The 13,161-nt window shown below is 37.4% G+C and overlaps 1 protein-coding gene across 1 annotated transcript in view; it reads left to right on the top strand.

Annotated features, from left to right (window-relative positions):
- Positions 1-12,502: 12,502 nt before the first annotated feature.
- The window catches only part of LOC128641860 (cytochrome P450 2W1), a 109,155-nt gene continuing 108,496 nt past the window's right edge, over positions 12,503-13,161 (top strand). Inside the window, exon 1 of the mRNA XM_053694422.1 lies at positions 12,503-12,773. Coding sequence (XP_053550397.1) covers positions 12,573-12,773 — 201 coding nt within the window. The 5' untranslated portion in view covers positions 12,503-12,572. The remainder of the gene's footprint in view (positions 12,774-13,161) is intronic.

Below are 13,161 nucleotides of genomic sequence, written 5' to 3'. Positions count from 1 at the left end.
GGGACAAGATCCTAGCATGAGGGGCAGCATGAGTGCGATGATACAGAGGAACCGGCACTGGAATTCAAGGGAGACCATGGAGGCTAAGTCGGATATGTTGTGCGGTAATATCTTAGCATCGGAGACAGCCCCTGAATGGTTATGCCCCGCTGCCCCCTGCCCCTGTCTTACTCCGGAGACATCTTACCGACTCATTGTTTACAACACTGTTGGTGTCAGCTGAAACTTTAAGTAAGCAGTCAGTTAGCAGGGGTCTTTATTATTTACTTAGGGAGCTCCCTATGACTTCTTCAGCGTTATGCTTATAACCTCCGATTTAACTGATTGCAATGTTATTAGAAGTTTAGGCCTTAAACAATCTTTTTGTTTTATCTGCCTCTTATCATCTAACTGACTATTCAATTGCCTAATGCACAAACTTGGGGAGATTGAGGAGTTGAGGCAGCTTCTTTATATTATTTGGGCAACTGAATTAAGTCTCCAGAAATATGGTGTATAATACAAAGGTGCATGTTGAAGGCATAATTTTTATTTCTACACGGTCTTTAAAATTATAGCAAGGAAATGGTGGGCTAAATAATAGTCCAGCTGCGACAGTTATTTTTATTTAGTTTATCATAATTAGAGAACTGTTAATGCAATCTTATACACGTTTTCTCTTTGCAGATATTATATATTCTAATGTTTATACTATTACTTTTGTATTGAGGCATGCTAGGGAGTGTTTGGTCATTCCTATTCTTCTGTTATAGCCTCTTTTAGTATAATCAGGTCTGGCTAACTATTTTTCATGAGCTTTCTAATTATTATTGATACTTAACCATCAATATAATGTTTATCCCCTAGTATTTTAGTGATGATGCCTTCAAACTCTATTCAGTGAGAGTCCTTAATTTAAAACTAAAGGTATGACTCCATGTAGTTGGCTTATATATCCTCACTAGGATTTGATAGATTAACCACAAACTTCTCATACACCAGAGGGTGTTGTGGCAAATATATATTTAAATACGCCATAATAATACCAATTTTAGCTTAATATATCTTCTGATGCTGCAGGATTCACGCCTTATTGCCCTACTAGTTTTTTGCTTGCCCCCTCTCATAGGGCTCCTACACTTACATAGTGACCAGAGCCTTATTTTGTAGTTTTAATTGAAACTCCTTGTTTTATTAGTATGCTCTTATTCATGCAAAGGTGTCGCAGTTATGTTCCTAAGTATACTTATAGTTTCTATATGACATGTTTCTAGAGTTACTATCTTTATTTTTAGATTTTATATGACCCATAAGAGATATTATTATATTATATTTAACATTTGTCATGAAAGCTATTATCCAAAAGTTATTATTTCTATACTTAGGCTATAAGTAGCCAATGTGAGTTATTTCTATATTATATTCAACATATGTCATGAAAGTCACTCCCACTATTGGTTAATATGTTGTGTTTGTTATGTACATTATAATTAAAGTGCATAGTTACCTTTATGCTTAGATTTATAAAGGCCCGAAAGTGGTCTTATATATTTTTTTTTTTATTATTATTATTATTATTATTTTTTTTTTTTGTGTTTTACCTTCTGTTACTCCTTCCTATAAGTGATCTGAGGTCCAAGAGTGGCCTGACTTGGCATACACATAAGGTTTACTTACAAAAAGAAAATGAGGTTCCTGATATTAATACAGGGAGTGCAGAATTATTAGGCAAGTTGTATTTTTGAGGATTCATTTTATTATTGAACAACAACCATGTTCTCAATGAACCTAAAAAACTCATTAATATCAAAGCTGAATAGTTTTGGAAGTAGTTTTTAGTTTGTTTTTAGTTATAGCTATTTTAGGGGGATATCTGTGTGTGCAGGTGACTATTACTGTGCATAATTATTAGGCAACTTAACAAAAAACAAATATATACCCATTTCAATTATTTATTTTTACCAGTGAAACCAATATAACATCTCAACATTCACCAATATACATTTCTGACATTCAAAAACAAAACAAAAACAAATCAGTGACCAATATAGCCACCTTTCTTTGCAGGGACACTCAAAAGCCTGCCATCCATGGATTCTGTCAGTGTTTTGATCTGTTCACCATCAACATTGCGTGCAGCAGCAACCGCAGCCTCCCAGACACTGTTCAGAGAGGTGTACTGTTTTCCCTCCTTGTAAATCTCACATTTGATGATGGACCACAGGTTCTCAATGGGGTTCAGATCAGGTGAACAAGGAGGCCATGTCATTAGATTTTCTTCCTTTATACCCTTTCTTGCCAGCCACGCTGTGGAGTACTTGGACGCGTGTGATGGAGCATTGTCCTGCATGAAAATCATGTTTTTCTTGAAGGATGCAGACTTCTTCCTGTACCACTGCTTGAAGAAGGTGTCTTCCAGAAACTGGCAGTAGGACTGGGAGTTGAGCTTGACTCCATCCTCAACCCGAAAAGGCCCCACAAGCTCATCTTTGATGATACCAGCCCAAACCAGTACTCCACCTCCACCTTGCTGGCGTCTGAGTCGGACTGGAGCTCTCTGCCCTTTACCAATCCAGCCACGGGCCCATCCATCTGGCCCATCAAGACTCACTCTCATTTCATCAGTCCATAAAACCTTAGAAAAATCAGTCTTGAGATATTTCTTGGCCCAGTCTTGACGTTTCAGCTTGTGTGTCTTGTTCAGTGGTGGTCGTCTTTCAGCCTTTTTTACCTTGGCCATGTCTCTGAGTATTGCACACCTTGTGCTTTTGGGCACTCCAGTGATGTTGCAGCTCTGAAATATGGCCAAACTGGTGGCAAGTGGCATCTTGGCAGCTGCACGCTTAACTTTTCTCAGTTCATGGGCAGTTATTTTGCGCCTTGGTTTTTCCACATGCTTCTTGTGACCCTGTTGACTATTTTGAATGAAACGCTTGATTGTTCAATGATCACGCTTCAGAAGCTTTGCAATTTTAAGAGTGCTGCATCCCTCTGCAAGATATCTCACTATTTTTGACTTTTCTGAGCCTGTCAAGTCCTTCTTTTGACCCATTTTGCCAAAGGAAAGGAAGTTGCCTAATAATTCTGCACACCTGATATAGGGTGTTGATGTCATTAGACCACACCCCTTCTCATTACAGAGATGCACATCACCTAATATGCTTAATTGGTAGTAGGCTTTTGAGCCTATACAGCTTGGAGTAAGACAACATGCATAAAGAGGATGATGTGGTCAAAATACTCATTTGCCTAATAATTCTGCACACAGTGTATATACCATACCTATGATTGAGTTTGATCTAGGTTTTGTTTTTCTTTTTGTTCTGTTTGTTTTTGTTTGCTAGACTATAATTAGGGTATGTGTATATCATATTATTTCCTAGTCCTTATTGTACTAGAATATGAGTATGACTATTGTATTCAGTTTTATTATTCTGTGCATGTTTTCTTCTTGTTTCTTTTTACATTGTATATTTTTGAACCTCAATAAAAATTTGATTTAAAAAAAAAAAAACAACTTGGATACTCATTTCCCAATATTTGTTTTATTCAGAATTAAATTATGTCAGTTTTTAATTAAAAAAAAATGCCATATTGCTGTTATTTAGGTACTTAGCAACCCATTTTTATCCATAACTCACTTTCACCACCCCCTTAAATTGTACCTTGCCAGACCCAGCTGCTGCAACCCACTGGTGGGCTAATCCAGCTTTGATTTTACTTAAGCATGTATCACCCAATCCAGTTCTTCTGATATTAAAAGAATTTCACAAAGATTTGAATTGACCCATATGTTATTGGAGCTGAAAGGGGTCATAAGTTATATGAATGTTTGTTGCACTTTTAAGGGGGTTGATTGGTCTTAACAAAAGCTCAAAATGGAGCTAAATCTATATAATTCTCAGTTACTTTTTGCTGTTTTAGTTTTTCAATCTTTGCTGCAACTACCTGGCTACATATTTATAACACAGGTCATATTGCCAATGACATAAGATGAATATTAGGGTAACTTTTTGTGTCGCTGATTCTGAATATGGCATCGTTTTTTTCTAGATTGGCTCTAATTTTAGAGATAATGGATGCCCCCATTGATAAACATAAAAAATGCACACAAAAAAGTTATGATCAGGCTTAACCTACCCACAAATCATATGGAAACTGTATAAAATCATACAAATAACTAACAGTGTTGTATTCAGTACAATAGCAAAAAAAAAAAAAAAAAACTGATTCCAATAATCACACTTAATGGATAGAAAAAATGTGTACGCTATTCTTTTACGTTGGTCATCAGGACAATCACGTTAGAGGTTTCAGCAGTAGTCTGCCATCATGTGTCTTTCTCATCTGCCTTGATACCTTTTCTCCATCACTTTTATATCCTGATGGAACCTCTATTCTTTGTCCTTACAAAAATCACCAAGATTATCTGGAAATCTGTCGAAGTAGCTATGGAGAAAGTGTACCTTTATGCTCATATTAGTACCCAAATTTTTAAAGTTGGCAAACATGTTTTGCACCAAGTCCTCCTAATTGTCTGATTTGTGTTTACCCAAGAAGTTCTTGACAGCAAAGACATAAGTGCACCAGGCAGAAGCTTCAAAATCATTCATAGATTTTGTGAAATTTGAATAGTTGACGAGATTACGAATTTGAGGACCATCAAAGATTCCTGCTTTTAGTTTTTCCAAACTCAATCCAAGGAACGATCTACAAATGTATTTGAAGCAATGGCCATCTCTGTCCAAGGCCTTAACAAATTGGAGTGGTGGGAGAATGATTTTTTTCTCTGTCAACCAATAGCTTGTTAATGATGTTTACTGCAACCACAGTCATGTCTTCCCTTGAAGGCCATGTCATTTGTTTCTCCCATGATCTTGCTTTGCCCTACTATCCCACAGGCAGATTAAAAAGGATACTTAGTGTATCCACTTTGCTGTCCAAGCAAGAAGTTCATCATCTTTAGATAAACACAAATAGACCACTGGTGCTCATGATAGCAGAGCTTCTACAAGACAATTTTGATATTTTCATATTCTTCTTTAAGTTTTGTTGAGTAAGCAAGCAATTGGAAGAGATGCATAGGGTTACCATTGTGTAATAAAAGCACATTTCAAGCTTTTGGTGGAATATGAAATTATATGCAACGGATAAACTTGCAAAACAACATTAAAGATAAGATTAAAGATTTAATTAGATCCTGGGCCTCCCTAAACTAAAACACAAGGCCAAACACACACTATTACTCCTCACACTCAATGTCCTAAAACTCCTAATTCCCAGACACTGGAAATCTGCTGAGACCCCCACTTTAGGGGAGTGGTCAAGTCAAGTAGACCTACTTTTGCAAATAAACAGGGACCATTACATTAGAACAGGCAAGGTCGACACACATGAAATTATGCTAGAGATCTGGAAAACATAATTTATGTAAGAACTTACCTGATAAATTCATTTCTTTCATATTAACAAGAGTCCATGAGCTAGTGACGTATGGGATATACATTCCTACCAGGAGGGGCAAAGTTTCCCAAACCTTAAAATGCCTATAAATACACCCCTCACCACACCCACAAATCAGTTTAACGAATAGCCAAGAAGTGGGGTGATAAGAAAAAAAGTGCGAAGCATATAAAATAAGGAATTGGAATAATTGTGCTTTATACAAAAAAATCATAACCACCACAAAAAAAGGGTGGGCCTCATGGACTCTTGTTAATATGAAAGAAATGAATTTATCAGGTAAGTTCTTACATAAATTATGTTTTCTTTCATGTAATTAACAAGAGTCCATGAGCTAGTGACGTATGGGATAATGACTACCCAAGATGTGGATCTTTCCACACAAGAGTCACTAGAGAGGGAGGGATAAAATAAAGACAGCCAATTCCTGCTGAAAATAATCCACACCCAAAATAAAGTTTAACAAAAAACATAAGCAGAAGATTCAAACTGAAACCGCTGCCTGAAGAACTTTTCTACCAAAAACTGCTTCAGAAGAAGAAAACACATCAAAATGGTAGAATTTAGTAAAAGTATGCAAAGAGGACCAAGTTGCTGCTTTGCAGATCTGGTCAACCGAAGCTTCATTCCTAAACGCCCAGGAAGTAGATACTGACCTAGTAGAATGAGCTGTAATTCTCTGAGGCGGAATTTTACCCGACTCAACATAGGCAAGATGAATTAAAGATTTCAACCAAGATGCCAAAGAAATGGCAGAAGCTTTCTGGCCTTTCCTAGAACCGGAAAAGATAACAAATAGACTAGAAGTCTTACGGAAAGATTTCGTAGCTTCAACATAATATTTCAAAGCTCTAACAACATCCAAAGAATGCAATGATTTCTCCTTAGAATTCTTAGGATTAGGACATAATGAAGGAACCACAATTTCTCTACTAATGTTGTTGGAATTCACAACTTTAGGTAAAAATTCAAAAGAAGTTCGCAACACCGCCTTATCCTGATGAAAAATCAGAAAAGGAGACTCACACGAAAGAGCAGATAATTCAGAAACTCTTCTAGCAGAAGAGATGGCCAAAAGGAACAAAACTTTCCAAGAAAGTAATTTAATGTCCAATGAATGCATAGGTTCAAACGGAGGAGCTTGAAGAGCTCCCAGAACCAAATTCAAACTCCAAGGAGGAGAAATTGACTTAATGACAGGTTTTATACGAACCAAAGCTTGTACAAAACAATGAATATCAGGAAGAATAGCAATCTTTCTGTGAAAAAGAACAGAAAGAGCGGAGATTTGTCCTTTCAAAGAACTTGCGGACAAACCCTTATCTAAACCATCCTGAAGAAACTGTAAAATTCTCGGTATTCTAAAAGAATGCCAAGAAAAATGATGAGAAAGACACCAAGAAATATAAGTCTTCCAGACTCTATAATATATCTCTCGAGATACAGATTTACGAGCCTGTAACATAGTATTAATCACGGAGTCAGAGAAACCTCTATGACCAAGAATCAAGCGTTCAATCTCCATACCTTTAAATTTAAGGATTTCAGATCCGGATGGAAAAAAGGACCTTGTGACAGAAGGTCTGGTCTTAACGGAAGAGTCCATGGTTGGCAAGATGCCATCCGGACAAGATCCGCATACCAAAACCTGTGAGGCCATGCCGGAGCTATTAGCAGAACAAACGAGCATTCCCTCAGAATCTTGGAGATTACTCTTGGAAGAAGAACTAGAGGCGGAAAGATATAGGCAGGATGATACTTCCAAGGAAGTGATAATGCATCCACTGCCTCCGCCTGAGGATCCCGGGATCTGGACAGATACCTGGGAAGTTTCTTGTTTAGATGAGAGGCCATCAGATCTATCTCTGGGAGCCCCCACATTTGAACAATCTGAAGAAATACCTCTGGGTGAAGAGACCATTCGCCCGGATGCAACGTTTGGCGACTGAGATAATCCGCTTCCCAATTGTCTACACCTGGGATATGAACCGCAGAGATTAGACAGGAGCTGGATTCTGCCCAAACCAAAATTCGAGATACTTCTTTCATAGCCAGAGGACTGTGAGTCCCTCCTTGATGATTGATGTATGCCACAGTTGTGACATTGTCTGTCTGAAAACAAATGAACGATTCTCTCTTCAGAAGAGGCCAAAACTGAAGAGCTCTGAAAACTGCACGGAGTTCCAAGATATTGATCGGTAATCTCACCTCCTGAGATTCCCAAACTCCTTGTGCCGTCAGAGATCCCCACACAGCTCCCCAACCTGTGAGACTTGCATCTGTTGAAATTACAGTCCAGGTCGGAAGAACAAAAGAAGCCCCCTGAATTAAACGAAGGTGATCTGTCCACCACGTTAGAGAGTGCCGAACAATCGGTTTTAAAGATATTAATTGATATATCTTCGTGTAATCCCTGCACCATTGGTTCAGCATACAGAGCTGAAGAGGTCGCATGTGAAAACGAGCAAAGGGGATCGCGTCCGATGCAGCAGTCATAAGACCTAGAATTTCCATGCATAAGGCTACCGAAGGGAATGATTGAGACTGAAGGTTTCGACAGGCTGTAATCAATTTTAGACGTCTCTTGTCTGTTAAAGACAGAGTCATGGACACTGAATCTATCTGGAAACCCAGAAAGGTTACCCTTGTTTGAAGAATCAAAGAACTTTTTGGTAAATTGATCCTCCAACCATGATCTTGAAGAAACAACACAAGTCGATTCGTATGAGACTCTGCTAAATGTAAAGACTGAGCAAGTACCAAGATATCGTCCAAATAAGGAAATACCACAATACCCTGTTCTCTGATTACAGACAGAAGGGCACCGAGAATCTTTGTGAAAATTCTTGGAGCTGTAGCAAGGCCAAACGGTAGAGCCACAAATTGGTAATGCTTGTCTAGAAAAGAGAATCTCAGGAACTGATAATGATCTGGATGAATCGGAATATGCAGATATGCATCCTGTAAATCTATTGTGGACATATAATTCCCTTGCTGAACAAAAGGCAATATAGTCCTTACAGTTACCATCTTGAACGTTGGTATCCTTACATAACGATTCAATAATTTTAGATCCAGAACTGGTCTGAAGGAATTCTCCTTCTTTGGTACAATGAAGAGATTTGAATAAAACCCCATCCCCTGTTCCGGAACTGGAACTGGCATAATTACTCCAGCCAACTCTAGATCTGAAACACAATTCAGAAATGCTTGAGCTTTCACTGGATTTACTGGGACATGGGAAAGAAAAAATCTCTTTGCAGGAGGTCTCATCTTGAAACCAATTCTGTACCCTTCTGAAACAATGTTCTGAATCCAAAGATTGTGAACAGAATTGATCCAAATTTCTTTGAAAAAACGTAACCTGCCCCCTACCAGCTGAACTGGAATGAGGGCCGTACCTTCATGTGAACTTAGAAGCAGGCTTTGCCTTTCTAGCAGGCTTGGATTTATTCCAGACTGGAGATGGTTTCCAAACTGAAACTGCTCCTGAGGACGAAGGATCAGGCTTTTGTTCTTTGTTGAAACGAAAGGAACGAAAACGATTGTTAGCCCTGTTTTTACCTTTAGACTTTTTATCCTGTGGTAAAAAAGTTCCTTTCCCACCAGTAACAGTTGAAATAATAGAATCCAACTGAGAACCAAATAATTTGTTTCCCTGGAAAGAAATGGAAAGTAGAGTTGATTTAGAAGCCATATCAGCATTCCAGGTCTTAAGCCATAAAGCTCTTCTGGCTAAGATAGCCAGAGACATAAACCTAACATCAACTCTAATAATATCAAAAATGGCATCACAGATGAAATTATTAGCATGCTGGAGAAGAATAATAATATCATGAGAATCACGATTTGTTACTTGTTGCGCTAGAGTTTCCAACCAAAAAGTTGAAGCTGCAGCAACATCAGCCAATGATATAGCAGGTCTAAGAAGATTACCTGAACATAGATAAGCTTTTCTTAGAAAAGATTCAATTTTTCTATCTAAAGGATCCTTAAACGAGGTACCATCTGACGTAGGAATGGTAGTACGTTTAGCAAGGGTAGAAATAGCCCCATCAACTTTAGGGATTTTGTCCCAAAATTCTAACCTGTCAGGCGGAACAGGATATAATTGCTTAAAACGTTTAGAAGGAGTAAATGAATTACCCAATTTATCCCATTCCTTAGAAATTACTGCAGAAATAGCATTAGGAACAGGAAAGACTTCTGGAATAACCGCAGGAGCTTTAAAAACCTTATCCAAACGTATAGAATTAGTATCAAGAGGACTAGAATCCTCTATTTCTAAAGCAATTAGTACTTCTTTAAGTAAAGAGCGAATAAATTCCATCTTAAATAAATATGAAGATTTATCAGCATCAATCTCTGAGATAGAATCCTCTGAACCAGAAGAGTCCAAAGAATCAGAATGATGGTGTTCATTTAAAAATTCATCTGTAGAGAGAGAAGATTTAAAAGACTTTTTACGTTTACTAGAAGGAGAAATAACAGACAAAGCCTTCTTTATGGATTCAGAAACAAAATCTCTTATGTTATCAGGAACATTCTGCACCTTAGATGTTGAGGGAACTGCAACAGGCAATGGTACATCACTAAAGGAAATATTATCTGCTTTAACAAGTTTGTCATGACAATTATTACAAACAACAGCTGGAGGAATAGCTACCAAAAGTTTACAGCAGATACACTTAGCTTTGGTAGATCCAGCAGGCAGTGGTTTTCCTGTAGTATCTTCTGGCTCAGATGCAACGTGAGACATCTTGCAATATGTAAGAGAAAAAACAACATATAAAGCAAAATAGATCAAATTCCTTATAAGACAGTTTCAGGAATGGGAAAAAAATGCCAAACATCAAGCTTCTAGCAACCAGAAGCAAATGAAAAATGAGACTGAAATAATGTGGAGACAAAAGCGACGCCCATATTTTTTGGCGCCAAATAAGACGCCCACATTATTTGGCGCCTAAATGCTTTTGGCGCCAAAAATGACGCCACATCCGGAACGCCGACATTTTTGGCGCAAAATAACGTCAAAAATGACGCAACTTCCGGCGACACGTATGACGCCGGAAACGGAAAAGAATTTTTGCGCCAAAAAAGTCCGCGCCAAGAATGACGCAATAAAATGAAGCATTTTCAGCCCCCGCGAGCCTAACAGCCCACAGGGAAAAAAGTCAAATTTTTGAGGTAAGAAAAAATATGATAATTTAAAGCATAATCCCAAATATGAAACTGACTGTCTGGAAATAAGGAAAGTTGAACATTCTGAGTCAAGGCAAATAAATGTTTGAATACATATATTTAGAACTTTATAAATAAAGTGCCCAACCATAGCTTAGAGTGTCACAGAAAATAAGACTTACTTACCCCAGGACACTCATCTACATGTTTGTAGAAAGCCAAACCAGTACTGAAACGAGAATCAGTAGAGGAAATGGTAAATATAAGAGTATATCGTCGATCTGAAAAGGGAGGTAAGAGATGAATCTCTACGACCGATAACAGAGAACCTTATGAAATAGATCCCGTAGAAGGAGATCACTGCATTCAATAGGCAATACTCTCTTCACATCCCTCTGACATTCACTGCACGCTGAGAGGAAAACCGGGCTCCAACTTGCTGCGGAGCGCATATCAACGTAGAATCTAGCACAAACTTACTTCACCACCTCCCTTGGAGGCAAAGTTTGTAAAACTGATTTGTGGGTGTGGTGAGAGGTGTATTTATAGGCATTTTAAGGTTTGGGAAACTTTGCCCCTCCTGGTAGGAATGTATATCCCATACGTCACTAGCTCATGGACTCTTGTTAATTACATGAAAGAAAAAGGGGGCACAAACCTAAAATTGCACAGATAAAACTGAGGACATCTACATACTTGACTACCCCCAATTACATATACCCCACACAACATGAACACTGCCCATCCAATCTCTCTACTTCTATTCTACCCCCCCTTCCCCCCCCCCCCTTTTTGTCACCCCCCTCCTTGGCAAAAAAGGGAAAGAAGGAAAGAAAGAGAAAGAAAGGGAAGAAAAAAAGAAAAAACACACACATACACAAATCAAGTGGGAAATTTAATTCAAAATCTAATCTAATTCAAAAACTTTGATTACATTTGTTGTTTGCAACTTTTTGACTTGATTCAATGATAGACTACAAAACTGCAGCAACTTTCGCACTGAAGGGGACGCCATACTTGGCGGTCCCCCAACAGACACATACAGAATCACTCTGGAAACAGACAAAAGAACTGATAACTTCTGATGGAACTTAGAAATCTAAGTGTACATGCTGTTAACAACCTTGTATTTACCAGTGTAATGTAACTTTTTTTTTCTTACGTAATAAAAATGTTTTTTTTTAAAAAAAAAAATATTTGATTAGATAAAAACAATGTTACAGAGTAAAAATACAGACCAAACCATGCTGCATATGTCAGCAGACACAGGTCGTATTGGGGTAAAAATCATAATTTGAGGGCTATCCATTATATAAAAAACTAATGCCAATTTGACAAAACTGATGCCATTATTTTGGATTCAGCACCACAACATATTCTATGTTCATTCAAACATTCTTGGCAACTAGAAAAAAAGTTGTTGTTTTTTTATTGTTGATCTTTGTAATAATTCTGGTTGTGCAATTGAGAAATATTTCTCTAAGAGAAATTTGTTCTTTTAAAAAGCACCCAAACACCTGCAAGTCTCTTTGTATGGCAATAACAATGCATGCAGCTGTTTATAACAGAAAAACACATCTATTTTGCACATACTTTTTGTAACCTGATAACTATAAAATTAATGTTTAATCAACTTGTATTCATAGAAAATAATAAAAAAAGGTCACAATTCAAAAACTATAAAGAAATAGTAGTCTTATAAACTGTGGTGAAATATTAGATTGTGTCAGAGTTCAAGCTGTCACTGATTAACCGACAAGTCCAGACCTTTATAAACACATTTTAATATGACATAATCGTTTTTTTATATCAATCTTGTTAAATCCCAACACGCTCCTCCCTCTCTCTTCCTTTTATATTCAACTGTAATGATATTTTAACAAGGCACTACACAGTTCCTGCATTTTTAAAGATCTTTCTATATCTAACCCAAGCATCCGTCACGGAAAATGTCTTTTTTATCTATGTTCCTGCCTGATTCTTTAACCATTTGTTTGATCTTCAGTTTACTAATCTTGATAGGTTCTTTGTACTTTTTCAATGGTGCGAAAAAATCAGCATTTAAAATGCCACCTGGTCCAAAACCTTTACCCATAATTGGAAACCTGCACTTGTTAAATTTCAGAAGGCAGGACTTATCTTTGATCAAGGTAATGACAAAACATTTTCTTCTGTAATTTATGATGATTGATGATTAAGATAGATGATGCGAGGTGTACGTATAGATACATAGAGAGATAAAGATAGACAGATAGATATAGATAAATAGATAGAGATAAATGATGGATAGATAGATTGATAGATAGATAGAGAGAGAGAGAGAGAGAGAGAGAGAGAGAGAGAGAGAAAGAGAGATTGATAGAGAGAGAGAGAGAGAGAGAGAGAGAGAGAGAGAGAGAGAGAAAGATATATATATATAGATAGATAGATAGATAGATAGAGATATAATGGCTGCATAGTAATGCAAGTGTCTTTTAAATGACCAAGGTATAATAACTAATTTGGAAATGGTTATACATTTTGAATGGATATACACAT

The sequence above is a fragment of the Bombina bombina genome, chromosome 11 (assembly GCF_027579735.1).
Source record: "Bombina bombina isolate aBomBom1 chromosome 11, aBomBom1.pri, whole genome shotgun sequence".
Taxonomy (NCBI): domain Eukaryota; kingdom Metazoa; phylum Chordata; class Amphibia; order Anura; family Bombinatoridae; genus Bombina; species Bombina bombina.
The sequence above is the reverse complement of the archived record's forward strand: the minus strand, read 5'-3'. Positions and strand labels throughout refer to the sequence as shown.